General features: G+C 47.9%; 1 protein-coding gene across 3 annotated transcripts; it reads right to left on the reverse strand.

Annotated features, from left to right (window-relative positions):
* Positions 1–648: 648 nt before the first annotated feature.
* Lman2l (lectin, mannose binding 2 like) lies at positions 649–23,195 on the reverse strand. 3 transcript variants are annotated; one of them, XM_055606763.1, is made up of 9 exons: positions 23,001–23,195; positions 21,650–21,768; positions 17,990–18,107; positions 17,152–17,234; positions 7,634–7,666; positions 6,481–6,642; positions 6,288–6,402; positions 2,236–2,355; positions 649–1,914 (listed from the first exon to the last, which is right to left on the reverse strand). In XM_055606763.1, the coding sequence occupies exons 1-9, from the start codon at positions 23,182–23,184 to the stop codon at positions 1,772–1,774; spliced, it is 1,077 nt and encodes a 358-aa protein (XP_055462738.1). In that variant the 5' UTR covers positions 23,185–23,195; the 3' UTR covers positions 649–1,771. The 3 variants fall into 3 exon arrangements, with proteins under 3 accessions (XP_055462738.1, XP_055462742.1, XP_055462746.1); XM_055606767.1 differs by lacking the exon at positions 7,634–7,666; XM_055606771.1 differs by lacking the exons at positions 7,634–7,666; positions 17,152–17,234; positions 23,001–23,195 and having other exon boundaries at positions 21,650–21,728.
* Between the last annotated feature and the right edge of the window lie 776 nt (positions 23,196–23,971).

Genomic DNA, 23,971 nt, shown 5'->3' on the forward strand with positions numbered 1-23,971 from the left:
GCTTTCCTGTGCACACTTCTCAAAGGGGAAAAGACTGGTTCCCAGGCTACGTGAGAACTCCAGGTCCTATCTTCTGGCCTCCCGTAAAAGCATCAAGGTCCTCACAGAGCAACCACACAGAGCTGACTCTCTCCCCCCTACTCCTCTCCCGAGGGAACCCTTTCTGTCCCACTGCTATGAGAGTCCTCTCAACAGCCCACTGAGGTCCTCTCCTACAGACCCATCCATTCTTCCTTTGAGCTCAAAACAACTCTCATTTCTATCCAGTGCTCCTGGTCCTAGGGCCAACCTCTACATCCTAGCTTGCCCCCTGGCTCCCCTTAGCTTGCCCCCTGGCTCCCCTTAAGCTCTTCTGCTACTGTAGGACGGTACACAGAGGCTTTCTGCACCCCACCTTTATTCCCCCTGTAGAAAGGCAGCGCACACTATGCTGTTTAATAGAGCACAGAGGCCCGAGAAGATGAACATCCGGGGGCAGCAAGGGTGACCCTTTCTCCTAGTGTAGACAGGGTGAGGGATGACCGTGCAGGTTTCCCCAGCCACCCAGGAGGGGCAGGGTAAGAGCTGACGTACTTGAGGCTCAGGAAAAGGTGGGAGCCTCCCCACTAAGCCCACCCTAGGAGACGGCCACTGAGCCAGAACTCATGATTGGTTCCATCAGCCACTTTAAGACTTTCCCTTGGGCTACAGAGAACTCAGTTTCAGGCCCTCCAGGGAGACTGGCCTGTAACCAATTCAATCACAGGGCAGACAGGTGAGCAGCATGTGACATCTGTGGAATAAGGCAGTGTAAGGGGCGACACCGGGCACTCCACCATCAGAGCTCTTCCGGGCACAGGAGATGAAGGGCTTCTGCTCTCAAGAAATTTCTAACATGAGATCAGCTCTTCTTAGGGCGTGTCCAAGTCCAGGGAAGAAGGAGGCTGCTTTTTACTTCCAACATTCAAAGCAGGATCCCAAGAAGCATGACAAACACAAAACATGCAACTAGGCAGAATCCAGTGTGTCCAGACTACCTCTACAGGCAGCTACAGCGAACGCAGCTCTGTGTGGCACACCTGGACCTGGCTGACTGCACAGGTAATCTCCCGGAACCTGTGAACTTGTCTAAGCTTCTCTTGATTTGTAACGATTTTTAGCCAAACCATCCAAAGGCCTGAAAGACTCTGATTAGGAAGGCTACAGACAAAGCAACAGTCAAAAACAAGACTTGGGGCCAGCAGGGAGCAGAGGGCAATGAGCTAATGCAAGCTTCTTTCTTAGCTCAGGATGCACAGAGAGGACAGTGAGTAGAGGGAGGCAGAGGCAGGTGAGGCAGAACTCTCCGTCCAGCTTGCCAGTGGGCTCCTCAGGCAGAAAGGGGCATGGGCAAAGCAAAAACTAGTCAGTGGGTTTCCAGATTGTATGAGCTTGGTTTTCTATTTGGGAATCTGAAAATGTAGAAGGCCACTGTGTCCAGTCCATGCTTGGGCTATCTATGCAATTCTGTAATTTAGGCATCACAATAAGTAGTTCTCCAAGTCTCTTCACTCCTAAGTGGGAGGACATCAGGGAAAGGCACATCACAGCTGCTCGGCCCTGCAGGTGGCGTCTTAGGCCAGTGAGATGTTCCTGTGGATGACCATCCGAATGCAGAGTCCCTGCATTCAAAGCTCCAGTGTCAGAACACAGTCCCTGAACAACAGCTGGTGACTCAAGCTGACTTGCCAGGCTGTATGCCCAGACCCACACTTCATGGGTAAACATCATAGAGGGATTGATGGCAGTAGGCTCAGTAGAAGCGTTTTCGGCTCTGGTCATGCCATTTGTTGTACAGTATGATACCAATGACAATGGCAAATACAGAAAACACCAAGGAGAAAAAGACGATGAGAAATAGGGCCAGGCCACTCATGGGCGTTGGTGGTACTGTCACTGAGGAAGCAAGAGAGAAAAACAGTAAGGAATATAGAGGCCACCCCACAGTGGGTCAATAGCTTGTCCAGTTTCTGACACCCACTTCTGGGGAACCAGAGCCCAGACGCCCCCTTTCCAGATGGCTCAGTTTAAAAGCGAAGCAGGCCACCTGCTGCTGCCTGCCTGTGACAGGACAGGTGAGGAGGTAGTGCAAGCGGTCCACGTGCCTCTGAGCACAGATGGACCAACCTGACAGCTGTGGGTGCCGCTCACCCCAGACACCACGGACACTGAAACCTCCTCTCTGACACAGGCCATTTCCCAGATTCCCACACTCACTCTCAGGCAGCTTCAGATTATCCACTGAGGGCAGGAACACATCTCGATGTAGCTTTTCCTCTTCTGGGGTCCTCACTCCGGTCAGCTCAAACAACTTCATAGAAATGACATCATGATTATCTAAAGGAGAGAGCACGAAGGGTTACTCCAGCTACCTCAACAGGAGGGCTGCTGGCACTAGCATCTTGCTTCAAGCCTCTGATCCAAGCCTCCCCTGTCCCCTGCCAGCAGTGACCGGAAGAACTCTTGAAATCTAAAGTAGAAGGACTGTTTTCAGGGGAGCAAGGAGACTTAACAGGGGCAGAGAGTGGAAACATGACATGAGGATGGTGGGGAGGCAGGGCAAACACGCCATGCTTTCTCTCATGTGGGGATGGAGGGTTAAACACAGAACCCAAATGCCAAGGGAGGACAATCACAGGGAGGGAAGACTAGCCGAGGAGCAAAAAGATGGCGTTGGGGCAGTGAACATGAGCTAAGGACAATCGAATAAAGTGTCATATACGACCCTGTGATGGTGCATGCCTGTGATACCAGCACTTCATTGAAAAAGAAAACAGCCAAGTGAGGTGGCACATGCCTGTAATTCTGGCACTTGAAGGCAGAAACAGGAGGAATGATACAAGTTCAAGACTAGCTTAGTCTATACAAGAGACTCAGGCCAGCCAGGGCTATGCCATGAGACTATCTCAAAAGTAACAACAGCAAAAGCCAACAAAAAACAAACTTTTTGTTCGTTTGTTTGTTTTTTCTGAGATAAGGGTTTTTCCGTGTAGCCTTGGATGTCCTGGACTTGCCTTTATAGACAAGGCTGGCCTTGAACTCACGGAGATCCACCTGCCTCTGCCTCCAAGTGCTGGGGTTACAGGTGTGCACCACCTGGCTAAAAACCAAATGTTTTTAGAAAGTTAAAGCCTCATCATTTTCTTATCTAAAAGAATAAGGAATTGGATATATTCTATGTATTTTACTGGCAAACATACATTACTTAATTAATAAAAAACTTGAAGAGAATATTGAGATAATTGGGGCTAGGGAGATGGCTCTGGGGTTAGGAGCACGCGCTGAGGCCCGGAGTTCAGTTCCCAGCACCCACATCCAATGGCTCAGAACTACCTGCAGCTCAAGCTCCAGTGGTCCACACCCTCTTCTAGCCTGTGCAGGCACCAGCATACACATGCGCCTACAACACACACTCACACACAGTCAAAACCTCACACACTACTGAAGCTAGCTCAGTCTTCTATTATGCACTAAGGCCTCTCAGTAGTAAGACACACAGCACTGCTGCTTCCTATTGGTGGGGCAAAAACACACACATGGACACAGAGACACAGAGAGGCAAAACGGCCCCCACTATCTGCTTACTGGGCCTTGGTCAGTCAGGTCAAGATTACTCAAACGGAAGATGCTGCTCTTCCGAACTCTCTCTCTCTCTCTCTTTCTCTCTGTGGCTCCTTGGAGTTCTGACCCTAATCTCCCTAATGTACTAGAAAGGAGATCAAGGTTTCTCTCTTTCTGTGTACAGGTACAAACAGGCAAGACAGAGTTTAACAGTGTGGTGCAGGTTGGCCTTGAACCGCTGACCCTCTTGCTTCAGCCTCCTGAGTACTGGGATGACCGGTGTTTGACACCATACCCAGGCCCTACTTCTACCCTTTGTTTGTTTGGTCTGCTTGGTTTTAGGAGACAGACTCTAACTGTGTAGCCCAGGCTGCTGGCCACACATCTGTGCCTTTCTTGTCTCAGCCTTCTTAATGCTGGAATTGTAGGTGTGAGACATTGTGCCCAACTTCTCTCTTTTAAAGTTTTTGTTGTTGTTTGGTTTTTGTTACTCTGGTTTGGGGTTTTTTAAATTTTTTTGTTTGTTTAAGTGGAGCGTGGTGGTGCATGCCTTTAATCTCAGCACTTGGGGAGGCAGAGGCAGGCACATCGCTGTGAATTTGGAGCCAGCCTGGTCTACAAATTGAGTCCAAGACAGCCAGGGCTACACAGAAAAACCCTGTCTTGGGAAAAAAAAAAAAGTTATTTGGTCGGTTGGTTGAGACATGGTACCTCTATGTAGCCCCAGTTGTCCTGGAACTCAGAGAGCCGCCAGCCTGTCTCTTGAGTGCTGGGGCTAAAGGCATGTGCATCATGCATGGCCTTCCTGTCTTTTCTGACAAGTTCTAGGCCTGTAACATTTCTTGCCTCAGATGTAGCATCAGCTAATTCTTGAGGAAGCTCTGCTCCCTTCATCAGGGGTGGACACCGAGGCTGGCTGTTGTCAGGGATGTTTCTGCCATTAGGGCACCTCCCTAGCTCCTTGTTCAGCTACAGTCCTCAACAAACCCGGAGTGGAAGAAACTGCCTTCAGCTTCATCTAGAAAATGTTTTTGCTGTCAGAACTGAGCTTAAACTGTGGGACAGGATAAAAGGCCAGGCCAGGCCAGGCACATAGCACACATGTAATCTCAGCACTGAGGGGCTGAAGCAGAAAGATCCTGAGGTTCAAGGCTAGTGTAGGCTACACAGCAAGTTCTGGGTTAGCCTGGGCTACATAGACCTCTTCATAAAACAAAGTAAAACAAAGAAACAAATAAAACAGCAAAGATGCTAACAGAAAACTGACATTCCTTCTTTCCTTTCTTTTCATTTTGGAGACAGGGTCTGACTTTATAGCTCTGACTGGCCTGGAACTGTTATGTAGTCCAGCTCATCATCTTTCTTTTATTTACTCTGCTTTTCTTTTCTTTGTTTTTTTTTTAAAGATTTATTTATTTATTTAATGTATATGAACACTCTATTTTCATGCACACCAGAAGAGGGAATCAGAGTCCATTACAGATGGTTGTGAGCCATCATATGGTTGCTGGGAATTAAATTCAGGGCCTCTGGAAGAGCAGCTAGTGCTCTTAACCGCTGAGTCGTCTCTCCAGCCCCACTTTTTGAGGCAGGGTCTCACTATGTAGCCCTAGCTGCCCTGGAACTCATTATGTAGATCATGCTGGCCTCAAATTCCGAACTACCTCCCTTGGCCTCCTCTTTTTTTTTTCCTTTCCCTTGCCTTTCTTTGTCCTTCCTCAAAGTCAGGGCAATGCTCTCTATATTGTGGGGACATCAAAGCCTGGGCCAGTAGAGCAATATTTGAACTTTCTCAACAAATCCTTGAATTTAAACAATGAGACTATGCTGAGCGTAGCCGAGCACACCTGTAATTCCAGCACGTGGAAGGTTGTAGCGGGTGCTATCACTAGCTCAGGGCCCGGGTACAAGGCAAGACTGATTCAAAACAAAAACAAACAACTAAACCTCAAATATGCCAACAAACAAACAGCCAACATTAATAACAACAAAACTATACTTCTACAGGTTGGAAGTTTATAGACTTTTTAAATTGGCTGCCTGTGCCAAAACTAGGTACCATGTTAGCATGTCAACCAGGGAAGGGAAGAGCTTCGGAGTACTGGTGAAATGAGCTGGAGAGCGGCCAAAAAGATCGGTGAAGGCCCGGGCACTGTGCACAAGGAGGCAGACAGTGCTGTCCGGAACAAGGCCAGACAAAAGCCCTCTACAGTGTCTGCACATCAAAGAGTGGTGGACATGGAGGGTGGAGATGCAGGACCAAGCACAGCTCGGGAGGAGACAGGTGGCCAGCACGTGTGGACACAGGCTCCATCCAGACGTCTGAAGAAAGGGGCATGGAGGGTTGTTTAGGAGCGGGGTGATAGAGTCGAGGGGCAGCTCTGTGAGGAGAGGGAACTAGCTGGACACAGTAGTAAGTACAGGGCAAGAAGCTTGACAACAGGAAAGGCAGGAAGAGGTAGGAGCAGGGCATTCATTCACACAGGCTGGAGGAGCCGCCTAGACAAGCGCACACACGCTGCTTAGGTAGCTCCTATTACAACTGTCCCAAAAGAGCCTGGGTTGGAGATTTTACAGGCTCTAGACAAAAATGTGTAGCATTCTTAAACCATCCACATGGCTTCCCATAGCTCTTTCATGTGGCATCAGGCCTTGGGTCCTAACAAGAGGGAGCTACTGAGGCAAAAAGAGAAAGAACAGAGCAATACCAGAGAGATCCCCAGTGATGGAGGAAGTGCCGAAGTAATAGCCCCGTGGGAGCCGGACCCCAGGCATCTCGAGGCAGTCCCTCCACTCATGTTTGCCATCAATATCCATCATTATCTAGAATAAAGGAGAGAGATATCAGGGACAGGCCACAGGAGCAGAGCACATCACCAACTGCTCCAAGGCAGGGCTCACCGTCAGGTGCCTCTTGACATAGCGAATCACGAGGAAGGTGTCATATCGGAGATTGCGGACAATGGCTGTGCAGCCCCCTATCTCCGTGGGCCTCCCATCCCTCTCGTGATCGTAGCTGAGGGAGCCGTTGTTCACCATGGCTGAGATGTAGGGGAACACCCGCTGGAACACAGGGAGGGAAGGAGACCGTGAGGAGACCGTGAGCAATGCCTGCACAACAGTGAGGAACTGAGCCCCTAACGGATGAGCAGGGCAAACTGCCCCACTTCATCTTAAGCGGCCCTGGCCCTGCCTAAGGACCCACGCACAGATGATCACACGGGACATGAACCCAGGAAGCACGGAACTCCATGCTTGTGTTAGTAGCTCCCCTTGCTCCAGGCCTAGGGTAGACCTGAAGTGGCCCTGCAAGAGGCTGGAGTGACTCTACTCCTCACCGGGGCCACCATGTGGCACTTACACACCGGGACAGGTACTGCTTCCTGCCTTGCTTCTTGAAGAAAAGGAAAAATCACCTTCCAGGCCTCCACTTCAGCCCTATCCCTCTGCCCAAGCAAAGTGTTTTGCACACAGCAGGTATTCTGAAAAATACCTGTTCGAGTGGCCAGGGAACCCTTTCCAGTCTGGATAGCTCTTTTCAGCCTCTGGGGTCCTACACTAGATGAGGCTAAGTAGGACACAGAAAGCACTGTGGCACAGGAGCGAGCGGGCTTAGCCACAACCACTGCTCGCAGTCAAGGCTTTCAGCCCATCCACACATAGCTTCCCCCGACGACAGGGAGAGGGCGACTCACATAGGAAAACCTCAAGGTTCCCGTGCTACCTACTCGGGTTCCCACTATGTAAGAGATGCCTTCTCTCCAACAGAGCTGTACTAGCAGACTCTTTCCTCACAACTGGTGAGCTAACCATTCCAGAATGATCCCAGTGCAAGTCACTGCAGAGGGGCAGGGTGATGAAGGGGGGGGGGAGGAGGCATGCCGCTCCTTGGACAGGCTCCACACTGAGACAGTCAGCATGCAAGGTGGAAATGCGCTCAAGACCAGAGACGCGCGACGCCCGAGGCAACAGCCATGTGGATTCTAAGCAGCAAAAAATGTTGGATGGACACGTGAGAATACAGGGTGATCATGGTGAGCCAAGAACCAAGTACCTGGACTCCTGGAGAATAGCGCCTCTTCTGGGCCTGACAGGGTCCAGCAGTTATTACAAAAACAAGACAGGACACAACACAGGAGACCAAGTCAGGAGACAGCCTTGGAAGAGCTTTCCCCCTGCTGTTGCGGATGAATTAGCAACCTAAATGCCCATACAGAGTTTTAGGGTCCACAAAGGGCAGGCAGCAAGTTCTTGAAGCCTCACAATATATGCCAAAGTCCGGGCACAGGTGCTTGCACACCTCTGTGAGGCTGTCTGGCTGTCACCAGATTCTCAAGGAGCCGACCACAGGCCTCTCTGCCCTGTGGAGGGACCTGAGACTTTTAGCAGCTTTGTAAAACACACTGGCTTGCACTGGGCTATGTCTCCCAGACCTCTGTATTTCTATAGCATGGAGGGAAAGAGACAAAAAAAAAAAAAAAAAAAAAAAAAAAAAAAAAAAAAAAAAAAAGACTGGACTCGTCTAGGCTGGAGATGTCTTGTACCACTCAGTGTCTCAGGGTACAGCTCTTGCCCAGAAGAAAAGAATCCCAATGTATGAGACCATAAAATTAAATCTAATCCAAAGGGATCATTTACCCTCTAATTGAGCCTCATGGACATATATTTCCAAATAACTGTTGTCACTCTGACCTACAACATGGGGGCAGAGTGAAGCTCCGTGGGAGCGCAGCAGCGTAAGACTGAGAAAATCACTGGGCTTGAGGGCACTTTAGCTTTGCCTCAGCAAATCTCCACAGCTCTCAGCTACCAGCACTGAGAGAAACCCTCACATGCTCAGCTCAGCTCAGTTCATAAGAGGGTAGGGTAGGGGGTCCCAAAGCATTCATTCCTCTCATCCTTAGTGAGCACCTAGGGTAGGAGGCAGCACTGTTCCAAATGCTGGGGTCCAGTGGGAAATGGGCTGGACAGGTATCTGCTCTCACAGAGGCCTACCCAGCCTCAGAGAGCAGGGTGCGGAGGTGGGGGAGGTGTCAGAGGAGCAGCCCAGATGTTGTGAGCCACTGGCAGAACATATACAGCACCCTGAGGGGCATGTCATTCATCGTGGATGATTAAGCCACCATAGTTACTCTTATGCAACTGTCATTTAGAACAAGGTAATTGCCAGCATGCTATTAAGTAATTCTCAGAAATGGATTCTCAGAAAGCTCGTAACTTCAGTGAACAATTAAGGAAAGGAAGGGATTAAAAAAATGCCCTGGGGTGCTCTGATGACCCCAAGATTTGCTTCATTTATCACCTCCAATTACAAGTTTGACTTCAGCAATCCTTAGTCACGGCTACCCAACTCTCCCCAAGGCTGGTGTGCCATCTAATCAGCCAGCAATAGCCAAGGGGCAAGCTGGACCCAAGCTGACCTGGAGGAGCTTTTCATCTTTGTGTACCAGAGTCAAAGACTTTCACAGCAGTCTAGATGGGGCCCAGGGACTCAGTTCTGGTTTTGTTTTTTTGAGACAGAGACGCATGTAGCCCTGGCTGTCAAACTCTCTGTGTAGCCAAGGATGACTCAAGAGTTTCTCATCTCCCTACCTGTGCTTCCCAAATGCTTGGAATAAAGACTGCCACCACGCCCAGGCCAACAGAGTGCTGGGGACCAAATCTAGGGCTTCTTGCATGCCATGGAAGCATTCTAAATGAGCTACATCCCCAGCCCCAGGAAGAGCAAGACATGCCATCAAATGAAACACTAGATGACACTGAGCCACTTGTCGCCAAGGCTACCATCTGCCTGCTTCAGCAGCTCTCACTGCGCCTTCATCCAATGCCAGATCATTTTATGCTCCCAGTTAGGAGGGTTTAAAGTTTTCTTCGGTGGCCGCTGATTCACAGGATGGCAGTCCCTGGCAAACAGCCTATGGCTGGAACCAAACACTGAAGAATCACACTGACCTAGGCAAGGTGGGAGTTTCAGTCCTAATTTCAGAGTCACCAAAAGTGCGAAAATTCCCAACTATTGTCCAAATGAATACTGTCCTTATTACAGGAAATGTTTCCGAACTTTGTATCACGGAGCCACTCGGTTTTGAAAATGACCCTCTAACAGCTAACCGTACAGCATTCACTCACTAAAGACACTCATGATTCTTCCTTAGATCCTTCCTACTCTCGGGAGTGTTCTCACTTTTCTTGCTATGTCACCTTCTTTAACTTGGCTTTAAAGATAGAGAGCGTTTGAGAGAGGGAGGGAGCTGGGGCTATAGCTTAGAAGGGAGGGTGCTTGCCTGGCATGCACAGGCCTTGGGTTGGATGCTCAGCCCCACATAGAATTGCCCATGGTGGCACAAGCCTACACATGGCTACAGTTGTACTTGGTTACACAGAAAACTCCAGGCCAGCATTAGCTACATGACACCCTGTCTCTCTCACCATCCCCCCCAAAAGATACTCACAAACTTTTGAACCTACAGATTCTATACTAAAATTCTACAGGTCCAAAGCACATAGGTTGTGATCGCCTAACAGAAACAGCTCTGAGGTCACAGGGGGCCGGGTCCCGAACACCTTACGCTGCCTTTGGGCGGGCTACGGGCCCTCTGCAGCACTCTCATTGGAGGAAGTGAGAATGACACGTAAAATTCACGGGGTTAATATGGGAAGGAGATGAGGTGGGAGGACCACTTGGCACAGTGCCTGGCATTCAGGAGGAAGCCAATAAAAATCCAGTCAATTAATAGTCAAATGAATGAATTTTTACATTAAACACTGCTCAAAGCCAAACATTCATTACTGAGAGGAGTAATTTCCTTGGATGACATAGATGAGAAAGATGTCGAGAAACATTTGGGAATTAATAGGCTCAGTCTCTTTTTTAAATGTTATTGTTGTGTTGTGTTTGTTTGGTTTTGTTTTTTGTTTCTTTCAAGACAGGGTTTCTCTGTGTAGCCTTGGCTCTCCTGGACTCACTCAAACTCATGGCGATCCGCCTTCACCTGCCTCTGCCTCCCTGAGTGCTGGGATCAACGGCATGCATTGACACACCCAGATTATTCTCCCTTTTTCTAATATTGCATTTTAATCAACATTAATTAATTAATATTAAAATGCAATTAAAACTTTATCTATAATACCATTTTGCAAAAGCACATTTTAACACCAAAAAGTGAAGGACCATATAACTTCCTGAAACATACTTCAACTTACTTAGCACACAGGAAAAGTTACCTCTCTGTCAGAGTCCAACGGGGAGCATCTGGCACCAGCACTCCAAGCTCACCAGCTGGCACACAGAAGCCGCTCTTTCCAGGCAGTGCTTCCCAGGCTAAACCTGCTACAGGCTGCTGAGCTGTGTCTCCATGCTCTACAACTGAGGCGTGAGGAAGAGGGTGGGGAAAGGAAAGACGAGAGAGGGCTGCTGCAGCAGCTACGCCAAGGTGTTTGCAGTGTTCCCGGGGAGTCCATTTAGTGGAGAGGCAGCACTGTGTTCAGGGACTCTAGCAGGCTCTCACTTAATTCTCACTCCTGTGAGCGGTACTAGTACTAGTATCTTTGTTTTAAAAATTATACTTATTTATCTTGTGGGGAAAAGGAATGCCTGTGTGCTTTGGTGTGTGTGCACTCTGAGGTCAGAGGCCAACTTGAGGGAGCTGGTTCTCTCCTTTCACCTTTTGGAGTTCAAACTCGCTTGGTGACAGGCACCTGTAACTGTTGGGCCATCTGTGACCCACTGTTTCCTCACTTCACAGGCAATCTCGTCTGAGAAAACACTGGTACTTGGCAATGCACTTAAGGTCTGAAACCAAGCGGTCAGCTCAAGAGCCCTGTCTCAACCGCAGTGCAATACTATTTATCCATCAATATTTTTTTTTAAGATCTATTTCTTTATTATTTATACATTATTCTGCCTTCATGTGTGCCTATGCACCAGAAGAGGGCACCGGATCTCACTATAAATGGTTGTGAGCCACCATGTGGTTGCTGGGAATTGAACTCAGGACCTTTGGAAGAGCAGTCAGTGCTCTTAACCTCTGAGCCATCTCTCCAACCCCCCATCAACATTCTTAAAACTAAGTTCCAGGCAAGTACAGGGGAGAGCTCCCAGGACCAAGAGGGGAGAGGCAGGGCTGCTGCCATGAGGGCCAGACCAAGATACAAAGTAAAAGCCTTTATATTTAAAAAAAAAAAAAAAAAAAAGGTTTAAAATGTGCTATCTTTAAAAGAAAAGTCAGGTCTGTAAATAGAACGCTTGCCTGCCTAAAGCACAAAGACACACTGCAGAGTGGTTCAGAGTAGAGTAAGAGAGGGTGGTGAGATGGCTCAACAGGAAAGGCACCTGCTGCCAAGGCTGACAAGCAGAGTTTGATCCTGGGACCCACAGGGTGCAGGAGAGAACCAACTCTAGTTCTCTGACCTTCACATGTATGTACCCACCCCCACACAAAAAAAATGAAAACATTTAACGAGAGCGAGCTCTAACAACTGAGTGAATGAAAACGGGACCCGGGTTTTCTTTTGTTGGAAAGGACATAAGGGGCACTTGGCAAATACGAAGCCTGAAGAAGAGTAACAGCATGCTCACCATTTTTAACTCCCCCACTCTGATCACCATGCTAGGGGTGACAATAGCCCTTGCTTCATTAGGAAAAATACACAAGCACCGAGGGTTAAGGAGGCAACGTTCAATAATTATTCTCAGCTAGCTAAGGTAGAAACCCACACGTGTGAGGAAGTGTGGGCATACAGCACACAGAAGGACACAGGCTGGGCGTAATGTGGTACGTGGCTACAATCCCAGCTACTCAGGGACTGAGGCAGGGAGAATACCTGGACCAGACGTTTGACGCCAGCCCGGGTAGTATCAACAGAGTATATTCTAGAACTCCTAATGGATTACAAATCTATAAATCTAAAACTTCATCAAAATAAAGATTGACCTGAATCTTATGCTCCCAGATTTTCACTATTATGTTTTCACACAGCTGCTATCTGATGTGACATTTTCATTGTAAAAAGATGCCTGTATAGATTTGCCTTTTTCCCTGCTCCGGATTTTCTGTAGTAACAAATGGCTCTTCCACTAGCTGCTGCTAGGAGCCGAGCTCCTCCCAGGCTGTGCACAGAACCCCTCAGATAGGGAACACAGCACTTGCCACTTCTAGCTGCACCTGTCCCTGTCCAAACCCGACCAGCACTGCTGGCTCTGCAGTACTCTTCAGCTAGCCCTTTGTGCAGGAACCTACACAGAAAGGGCACAGTAACTGAGCAGAACCCATGCTACCCAGAGCAGGCAATCATCGGCCAAAGTGTCACCACATGACCACATCAACCTCCCACTGACTCAGTGGCTCTGACATCAGCTCTCTCAGCCCTTCCAAGGCTACCAAAAGTGGTACTTCCAGGTCTCCTAAATGATGTTTATATACTTGAACACTGTCATGATCTAAGAAACTGAAAAACAAATGAAAAAAGAATCACATTTAAGTTTTATAACAAGAAAACTTAAGAAGTCAGAATTCCTTTGAGAGACAATTCCCTAGATGGTAGTGGTACATGCTTTTAATTTCAGTACTCAAGAGGCAGAAGCGGGCAGATCTCTAAGTTCGAGGCCAGTCTGGTCTAGAAAGCAAATTCCAGGACAACCAAGGCTACACAGAGAAACCTTGTCCCAAACAAACAAACAAACAAACAAACAAACAAACAAACAAGAAAACGATTCCCTGGGCCAAAAGACTAAGTGGGCTTAGTTTCTTTATTGAGATGAGGCTAAGGGCATACAAAGTGTGCACCCGTGTGCTTGCAGGTCTGTGCTGGTAGTGTGTGGAGGAGGGTGTTAGGACCGAGCCCGGGGCCCTCCGCATTCAGGGTGTGAGTTCTATCACTATTTCCTCAGCTTGGAATGTGTCTTAGAGACATTAATGTTAATTTTTTGTCCAGGTAAGTGGAGAATACATATACGTATGGGGAGTGCCTCAAGCACAACTTCCAAGCTTAATCAGGGCAGGCTGGAGAGCTGTTCATGTCACTCCACAGCCAGCGGCTTCTATCTCCTGTGGGTGAGGCTCAAACATGTCATAGACAAGAATGAGGACCAAGCCTGCCGGCAGCTGTGCTTCTGTGCTCGTGTTCCAGGAAGTCTTCTGCCACTAGACTGATTTCAACTGGATGAAGACATCTGTGCTCCACGGGTGCTACCAAGTTCCCCCAGTGTTCACCAACATCTGGGTTCCCATGAGAAACATGATCCTCAGCGGAAAGGCTCGTGGTGCCAAAAGGCCTCAGACTCATCTCTCAAGCATTTCTGAAGCAACAGCAACACCGAGACGTAATCCATACACCCCTCAATCCACCCAGATTGGGTATTGGTATGTGCTGATGAAGGTGGTGATTATCATCATTTCAGAACATTTTTAATCACTTTGTAACGTGCCCACTGGTAGTCACTCTCCCCTCCCCACCTGAGAGCCTCAGCCCTGGCTAACCACTCATCTACCTTGTCTCTGCGGATCTGACCACATTTCATAGACATGGGCTCACACAATAAGGACTCTTGTGACTGGCTTCTTTCATAGAACCAAGACTCACCCTGTCAGACCCCAGAGCAACACTTATGTTATCACTATCGGAGCTGATGAACACTGGCCTCTCTCTGTGTTTTGGCCGCTACACATCTATGCACAAGCTTTTTCATAGACTTTCTACTTCTCTTGGCTATACATACACAAGGGGATTCACCAGATCAGAGAATCTCTATCTTTAGCCTTCTGAAATGTTTTCCAACCGTGTCATTTTACATCTCCACTAGCAGAGTGTGGTTTCCAATGACACCACGGCCTTTCACTGTCTACATCTCTGCACTTGCATTCCAGTGGCTGTAAGGAGCTCATTGTGGTTTTCATGTTTCTCTAAACGCTAATGACCTAGAGCATCTTTTCATGTTTATTGGCCATTAACGTATCTTCTTCAGATAAACATTTATTCAGACCCCTTGTCTACTATTTTATTGGTCTGTCTCATTGTTATAATAGTTCTTTGTAAGATAGTTCTTTATATATTCTAAAAATAGGTCTTTAATAAGATTTGGATATATTTTCTCCCACCTTCAGGTGACTCAACTTTCTTGGTGTGCTCTCTGTGCTGGGGCCTGAATCCAGGGCCCGTGCACACGAGGCAAACACTCTGCTAAGCTACCCCACCAGCCCTCCTCCTGGAGGGCTTTGGAGAACACTACTTTGAAAAATAAATTTCAGATTTATTTTAAGTGTCTATTAGTACTTTTACTGCACGTATGTCTGCACACCATATGCATGTCAACAGAGGTCTGAAGGCGGCATGGGCTTTGCCTAACTGTAGCTGTGGGTGGTTGGGAGCTACCATGTAGGTACTGGGAAGCAGGCCTGGCTCCCTGGAAGAAGACCTGGTGCTCTTAACTGCTAAGCTGTGCCTCCAGCCCCAAGTTATAACTTTCCGTGAAGCTCAATTTGCCTATGGTTCCTTCTGTCATTTCCACTTTTGTTACCATATCTAAGAAGCCAAAATAACAGAATTGGAGTTCTGGGAGTCAGATCTGTGACCTGATCTTTACAGGCTTTCCTGGGTACCTCAGGTTATTATGCATGCAGCAGAGATGGTGAGCGCTGCAACAGAGAGCTGCTACAAGTAAATGAGACACCTGAGCAAGGCCTGGCACCTAGCGCAGGATATCAACATTAAGATATTTGATTTTATCCTCTGAGACAGCCCCAGTTTGTTGGGGTGTGGTAAAGAAGACAATTTTCTACATTCTCTGGCCTGAATAGAAGCTCAAAGAACTGAAATCACATATATGGCTTTTTTTTTTTTTTTTTTTTTTGCTTTGGGGAGGGGTTGAGGAATGTCAAAACAGGGTTTCTCTAGGACAGCTTTGGCTGTCCTAGACTCACTTTGTAGATGAGGCTGGTCTCAAACCCATAGAGATCTGCCTGCCTCTGCCTCCCTGAGTGCTGGGATTACAGATGTGCACCACCACACCCAGCACCAAAATCACATAAATGAAAATACCTAATGTCTCCTCTTTCAAGACAGAAATCAATGGTGAGGAATACAATGCATGGGTGGACGTAAAGCACCAGAATTGAGGGTAAGCCTCAGAACAGGTAGACCCTGAAATGGCTGCTATGTTGAACAAGACAACTTCCCTGCTTAATCACTGGTAAAGAGGAGTCATGCTGTTACTGCCAATCTAACAGCTCAGGCACACAGTCGGCATGGCTCGTGTGCCTGAGAGAGAAGAGAATGAATTGCAAACAGTGTAGCTCATGAACTGTGTAGCCCAGCAAGGCTGCTGGCTGCTCTTCTTTCTAGCCTGTATTTGAAGCTCTGTATTTCCTTGTCCCCTCTCAGAGCACCTTAATACATGCTTTCCCTCTGCATGCAACACTGGCTCCTCATCCTGCGGACCTCAGTGTCAATGTTCCGTCCCGGAGGGAGGCTTTGCAGCCACCACGGCGGCTGCCCCATCAAGGTTTGCTGAGTCTACTGTGTCCTCACAAAGTGCCTCAGTCTCCACCGATCTTCACACCACAGAGCACAGAGACTGTGCTGCTTTTGCTAATTCCCAGGCTGTGGCATCTAGCAAGGGCTTGAAGTGCCCGGAATAATGAGGAGCCCAGAGGAAAGAAGATCACAAGCCTAACTGACCCACACAGAGGATTACTCAGCTGACAGGTCTCACTTTCCAGCTCCTTTGAAGTGAACAGAGGGGAACTCTGACCATTACACCTGGGCGTGACAGATAGTGGTCACTGTATGCACTTTAACCTTTTTTCTGATAAATCCTTGAGGAGAAGTAAGAAATCTCCATCTCTACGCCTATCTGCCTTCTGCTGGGTACCCAGTAACAACTACTCTTTTCTCTGCCATCTGATGGCAGTGCCGCAGGAGAGAGGGCACAGCCCTGTGCTAGTGTAAGAGAGTACTAAAGAACCCTCAGGGTAGTTGAGTCTCTGCAATGTCTAGACATTGGGTTCCACCAAGTAGTGGCCCCGTTTGTAATCCAGGGCTCAGAAGGCTGAGGATGAAGATCTCAATTAGCTCGAGGCCAGCTTGGGCTACAAGTGAAACCTTATTATTATAAATAAATACAGTGATTTCATCAACTTTTTACTTAACCCTATCTTATTTGTGCTGGGAACTATTCCCAGAGAAGATTAAGATGCTGGAAAGGGTAGGTACCTGGCACAAGAAAGTACACAGTGATGGTTAAAAGTCTGGGTCACTCCTCTTTCCCCGTGCTTTGGCCTTAATCTAGACGGCATGCCACCACCAGCCAAGAGCGCTCAATTCCAAAGGCCGCCTTATGGAGAGGAGTGAGAACACTGCTAGCACTGTAGAAAAGCACCAGTGTGACAGCTCCTCCTGAAGGACTGCTGGGATCCAAAACAGTTCTCTCCAGAAAAAATTGCCAAGGACATCAGTTTTTGAAGGTCAACAGATGGGGCCCTCACTGTCTCTCCCGTCCCCTCCTGTACACTGCCCCTGAGGGAAAAAGGACTGTGACATCAGTACAGCTGTCCTAACCCTGACCCTCGCCATTACCTCTTGCTGCTTCTCCTCATTGGGATAGGTGTCTATAAACACTCCCAGCCCCACAAATTTGTCCATGTTTCCAAAGACAGGCCCTAGAGAGAGAGAACAGATGATGAACAATGACATAGAGCCAAGAGTTGACAAGGGACAATATCTTATATGGCAGAGGAAAAGGTGATACTCAAATGGCTCCCAGATATTTGCTAAGATGAGCACACACACATGAATGCACCCAGCAAAGTGTAGGGCCTACAACTGGGCCCACCAACAGCTGTCATAGCTTGCTGCTAAAGGCAGGAGGAGGAGGAAGGCCACTATCTCCTTGTTTTGTATGGCAGTAACTCCCTGAACCAAACTGGTTGCTAAGGCACCGCTACCTACAGAATTCTGCTTCATAAACACTTGGAAAAGGTTACGGCCCCAAGAGAGAACTGAATTCCCAAGTTCTATTTCTTATTGCAAGCAATTAGGTCAAATCAGGGTCAGCCTGCCATCTTCTTGGAACACCGTCTCCAACAGCAAGGAAAGCAGAGAATTCGTCTCTTGACTCAAGTGCTGAACATGTAGGTGTATGAGTGTAAGTGTCCAGAAGAAAGCAGCACACCCCGGAGAGCAGTGCAATCTGCTGGCCGATGGCCGGGCTGCGCGGGAAAACACGGAAGGGACCAACAAGCAAGGAGTCATCCCAGGATGAGCCAAGCTCAGACTGCTGAGGACCCAGACCCCACTCTAGAGACTCGATGGGCTAACGCTCATTCACAGACGCCAAGGCAGAGGGAAAGCTAGGAGGAAGGCCCATACACAGGCCTGCTACACTTATGTGGGAGCGCCCCAGGGTCCCTAATACCTGGCTGCATTCGGTCCTTAGTGTACCAGATTGCCAGGCCATCTCCGTGCAGATTCTTCTTCCCTTGTCCATGGATCTTGAAGTGCACCTGCAGCTCCCAGTCCTTCAGGAAACATGGCTAACATGAGGAAGACAGAGGCGTAAGAGAGGAGCACGAAATCTGAACCCCATAAAGCCCTCAGCAGCAGTCTACAGACGTGGAAAGCAGCTTTGGAATAAGACTACATGTTAAAATGAGATCTGAAGCTTAAAACTAAAGGACTCTGTCTTAAAACTAAATGGACCGAGCCGTTCAACTGTTTAAGGTACTGTGTACGGAAGACAAAGAAAGCACCCGGTTATCTTCACATCTTCCAGCACAAACAGGACAGGACATGCAAGCTGGAAAAGGCAGTTAGCCTGCCACAATCTTTCTTCTACCCAGAAGTGCATCTAGCCAACTGGGTAAAGAGGGCTGGCTTAAAAATACTTGTTTGCAATGTAAGACTATTCCTCTGACAAAAAAAAAAAAAAAAAAAAAAAAAAAACCTCTAAAAAGCTAAGCTTCAAAGAAAGGTCAAAGCCTCCTTCATTAAAAAAGAAGGAAAGCTAAGTCCCACACAGAGGTTTCCAGGGATAATTAGCAGATGTTATGAAGAACTCTAATTAGCTAAAGATGGCATTCCGCCAAGCTGAAGGGCAAGCCTGAGTTCCCAAGAGAACAAATAGGAAGCTACAGTCCCCCAAACCTTTGTGCCCACCAATGGAAGCATAAATGTGCCAGAGGCAAACACGATCTCCTTCCACTGGGACAGCCTCTTGGGGGCACGTGGGGATGGGAAATGGGGAGACACATTAAGAAGACAGGCATCACTCAGATTTCTGTTTGGCTTTTGTAATTGTGTACCAAAGCCTTCTGCAGACAGGGAGAGCGGTGAGTGGCTGGCTAAGTGTGTGACACAGTTATAGCGTTTTTTTCAGAAGAAACCAGGATGAGGACAGTATTTGGTCTGGGGTAGCATCTAGTTAAAATCTGCTGTGAGGAAAGAAGGGAAGGAGGGGTTCAGCTGGGCTTGGCCAGTTTCAGCAAAGGGTTTCTAAACAGACTGTTTTGGGCCTTGAGCAACATAGTTTGATCATTTTCAGTTTTTTTTGTTTTTAATTTCTGGGGCACCATCCAAAAGAATGATACAGAATACAGAGTCAAAATGAAAGGAGGTTGGACACTTTTTCACCTAGCAGAAAGCCCTGATATCTCCAATAGTTTGCCCTATTCTGGCCCCCCACCCCCGGACAGGATTTCTCTGTGTAGCCTTGGCTGTCCTGGACTCACTTTGTAGACAGGACAGGCCTCAAACTCAGAGAACACCAACTGTCTCTGCCTCCCAGAGTGCCGGGATTATAAGCGTGTAACGCCACACCTGGCTCTATTCTGCCTTTTCATTTTGGATTATCTCTCTACTGTTTCATTTAGTTTTCAGGACAAGAAAGATTTCAGAGGCAGAAAGCTGTCCTGTAGCCAGTAGGTAGCACAATGGCCCTGAGAAGAGGGCAGGCCAGAGAAGCCCATGGTCAAGAGGTGTTTGCCGATAATTCTTGGCCTGAGGTATCACAATGCTATACAGTTTTGCTCAGGGTGATGTTTAAGAGTGGTTCTGAAATTTTGCTGAATGTCTGAAAATCCCAATGATCAAACCATCGGTGGTGGCAGGAGCCTTTAATCCCAGCACTCCAGAGGCAAAGACAGGAGGATCTCTGAGTTCAAGGCCAGTATGGTCTTCAGAACTAGTTCTAGGTCAGCCAGGGCTACACAGAGAAACTGTCTCAAAAGAACCAAAAACCAAACAAACAAACAAAAAAATAACCACCACCACCCCCCAAAAAAAAGCAGAAAGAAAAAAGAAAAGAAAACCCAATGACCAAAAGATGGCAGAATGCCATCTTTAGCTAATTAGCACCCTATCCTAATTAAATCAGTATCTCTGGGGTAGGATTCAGGCATAGACTCCAGTGGACAGCCAAGTTTGAGAACCACTGGCTCAAACTATGTATCCCACTCCAGTAGCTCAAAAATGGTCCTTGGTTCATTCTGTTGAGAATGAAGGGATCAGAGAATCTTACAGGTTAAGGTCATTAAGCCTTGTACATAATAATTTAATAACCCACAAGAGCCCATCAGTGAAACTGAGAGCAGGTCTGATAACAGCACTTATTTCTGTAACCATTGTAGCAAACTTTGCAGAAAGTCTTTTCATGCCCACCGTCTGGTTATGCTCTGACAACTCAGACAGGGAAGTCAGACAGACATTATGAAGTCACTTTAACAGGTGGAGAAATAGACAACAAGAGGGCAGCCTAGGCCTGGGGCTCATGGTGGCTGGGTGGCCATGCTGGACTTAGAATACAAGTCAGTCAATGATTCTTATGTCTTCTGCCATGCCCCATATTGAGCTCAGCACTACAATCTAGGTTACGGGGTCAACCTCTGCAGATGGCTCACAGAAAAAGCACTCTTACCCCTCTGCTCCCTTAGAACTCTTAGTTAGAGAAAAAATGAAGAGGGAAAAGAAACAGTCCTCTTTTATCCACTCACAGCATCTCTAGCTAATGAGAAAACCAAGGAGGTGTAAGATTATTCCCCATTCATTTATAGGAGACCGGGAGAAAATGTGAAAAGATGCCAAAGGCATCCCTAAAAGTAACATGGCTGGGAAAGTGTAGACAGGACCAGGAAAATGGAAAGAATCAACTCACACTTGAACAAAAGCATAGTGCGGCACTCACTCACTTCTTGGAATCATACCCAAGGAAGACAAAGCAGCTAGAGGGTCCCCAGGACAAAGGAAGGGATTCAAATGGCTCCAACTGAAATAAACTCTTCACTGAAACAAGGGACGGCTACTAAGATTAAGCTTGGGGTAAATGTATTTCTTAATGCTTATTAACATATTTATTTATTTATTCATTCATTCATTTATTTAACAACAGTGTCCTACTATGACTGAGGCTGAATTTCTGGGCTTAACTGATTTCCCTACCTGAGGCCCCCAAAGTACTAGAACTACAGATGTATAGCACCATATCCAGAGTATGGAGGTTGAAGCAGAAGGATCACATGTTTGAGGCTACTATCAAGTTCAAGGACAGCCTGTATTACACAGTAAGGAACAAACAACAGTAACAGCAACAAAACAACAGTTTTCCGTTTAACAAAGTAAGTAAATAAGGTTTAAGCTAGTAAGCCCCAAAATGTGGTATGGCAGGTTAAGGAGAAAATGAATTATTTGCTCTAATTGGTCAACAGAGAAATATCTGATTTCTTTATTATGGCATTCACCATTATCCTTGAACTGAAGAATTTAAAAAAAAAAAATCAGTGACTTATTTATTTCTATTTTATGTATATTGGTGTTTTATCTGCATGTAAGTCTGTGTGAGGCTGTTGGATGCCCTGGAACTGGAGTTACAGACAGTTGTGAGCCACCATGTGGGTGGTAGGAATTGAACCCAGGTCCTCTGGAAGGACAGCCAGTGCTCTTAACCAACTGCTGAGCTGTCTAAAGACTTCTAGTACCTTTAGAAGATGGAACACTGGGAAAAGACAGTAAGACAAAGTAATGTCGCAGTCATTTCTGGGCTTTTTTTAGGACATCTGGGGTCCTAACACAGGAGGCCTCTTACCACCCGATTCCACAAGGCGCCCTGTTTACTTTGCATGTCTGGAGTGAGGCGGATGTACTGCGTCATCACCATGGCATGGCCCATCAGGTTCCACAGCGAAGAGCTGCTTGTTCCCACACCTGCGAGGAGGGAAAGAGATCAGCTCACAGTCTTCACCAAGTGTTCACAAAACCTCCTACAAAAGCTGGAGCCTTACCTTTTTCCTTTAGTATTAATGAATAAACCTTTATTTCCTCTTTTTTTTGACATGGGGTCTCAATCTGGTGCCCAGGCTGATCTCCAACTCCTAGACTCAAGCAATCCTTCTGCTTCATCCTCCTGAATGACTGGGACCACATTAAGCTTCCTTTAGCTAAGTCCTTCAGATGAAGGATGCACCTCAGAGCTGTCATTTAGGCATGGCACAGTAACCATCCTCTAGGTCATGTAGTAAGTCGGACCTGTGTTAGAACCCTGAATGTCCTAAAAAACTCCATGTGTGAGTAAACTTTAGCACCATGAAAGGACAAGAATTTTCTCATTTTATACAGAAAGAGACGGACCCTCAAAAGCCTGTGGGCTTAATCATATTCTTTTAAATTCAGTGTTTCAAGCTGATTCCCTGTCCCCAAGTCCCTTAAACTCCAGAGTGAAAACCAGTCCAACCCATACTATCAGCAGGGACCAACACTGACTTCTTAGTGACAGCGTATAGCTTTCTGCAGTTTGAATTTTTGTCTTCTGCACCCCCTATCCACAGCTCTGTGGGGAAAACAAACTTGTGTATTAAGCCTTCTGCACTAATTTCTTTTCTTTGAAGACACCTGTGTCAATTTTCTGACACTGAGCTGCGCTTAGAGACCCAGAAATCCCTGAAGAGAGCAAAGCTAACCACCTCTTTCATCATCATCGGGGCTCGCGGCCTGAGAAGGAGCAGGTGTTGTCTAACAAACAGACTTTCCCTCCTTTCTTACTCCGACCAAGTTCTACCCGAGTTCTTGCTCCTGCCTTATTTCTAGCGCAGCCCCCGCTCCATCCCGACGCTGGCTCCTCGCTAGAGGTCCCCAATCGTCCCTCTCTATCCCCGGTTCTCTCTCCTCGTGTTTCCGTCCAGCTCCCAACACACCTTCCTCCCAGCCTGACACCGATGACATCTGAGAGCCCTGCCTAGATCTACTAGAAACTTCCAGCGCTCGGAAAGGGGCGGCGGCGGGGGCGGACCCCTGTCCTGTGGACCTGTGGCTCTTCCAGAGAGCGGGGCTCCCAGGGGGAGGAGGAGCGCCCCGTCCCGCTGGCGGCTGCGTCCCCGAGCTCAGTCCGGCTCTGTCCCCATGCCCTCCCCTGCGCGCCCACCTCGCCCCGGGCGCCTCACCCTGGTAGGGCTTCGACAGCGAGTGCTCCCGTTTCAAGTACTCCACCGCTTGAGCCGCCATGACGTGCCGCGGCCCCTGCCCGGACCCCAACAGGAGGAGAAGGACCAATAGCCTGAACCCGTCCCGAGCCCACGCGCGCCGCCGCCACCACTGCCACCGGGAGGGTCTCAGAGCCGCCGCCATCTTTCCCACCGCCGGCCCTTCATCAAAAAGCCCGCCCCGTTGCCCAACCCATTGGCCTGCAGAACCATCGGCCCGGCCTCCCATTGGCTCCTGGCGAGTCCCCGCCCCCGCAGGTGAGTATCTCACCGATTGGCTGCGGGGTAGCAGTTGCCTTGCCAACCCAGGCAAGGGGCGTTGCCGAATGTCCAGACTCCTTTCTTGGCTTTGGTCCTAGGGCTCCGTAAGGCCTGCTAGCTACCTAGCGGTTCTTACTTTGTTTCTGCGTTCTATAGTAAAATTAAAACATTTCCCCCCCAGTTCCCAAGCAAATGTTCTAACGTCACTGCTATTTGTACCTACTTGACCTCCAAGCTATCAGTCAGGAGGACGTAGAAGTGAAAAGGAGAAATAGACAAATCAGTGAATAAAATAAATGGAAGGAACTGAAGACTAGTTCTGTTGGTAAAGGATTTGCCTTAAGACCCGGGCGAGCATTCGGTAATCCCAGCACTCTAGAGACAGAGGCAGGAAGGTGGGGAGTTCAAAGCCAGCATGATGAGTTAGAGGGGGACCTAAGTAATTCATTATAATGAAAACGTTGGCTCCAGGTGGTGGTGGCACGCCTTTAATCCCAGCACTCAGGGAGGTAGAGGCAGGCAGATCTCTGTGAGTTCGAGGCCAGCCTGGTCTACAAAGGGAGTCCAGGACAGCCAAGGCTACACACAGAAACCCTGTCTCCATAAACCAATAAATAGATAAATAAATAAATACATAAATAAATAAATAAATGACTTGACGAGCACTGTCA

The sequence above is a fragment of the Psammomys obesus genome, unplaced genomic scaffold (genome assembly GCF_907164565.1).
Source record: "Psammomys obesus unplaced genomic scaffold, mPsaObe1.curated_primary_1811, whole genome shotgun sequence".
NCBI classification, from domain to species: Eukaryota; Metazoa; Chordata; class Mammalia; order Rodentia; family Muridae; genus Psammomys; species Psammomys obesus.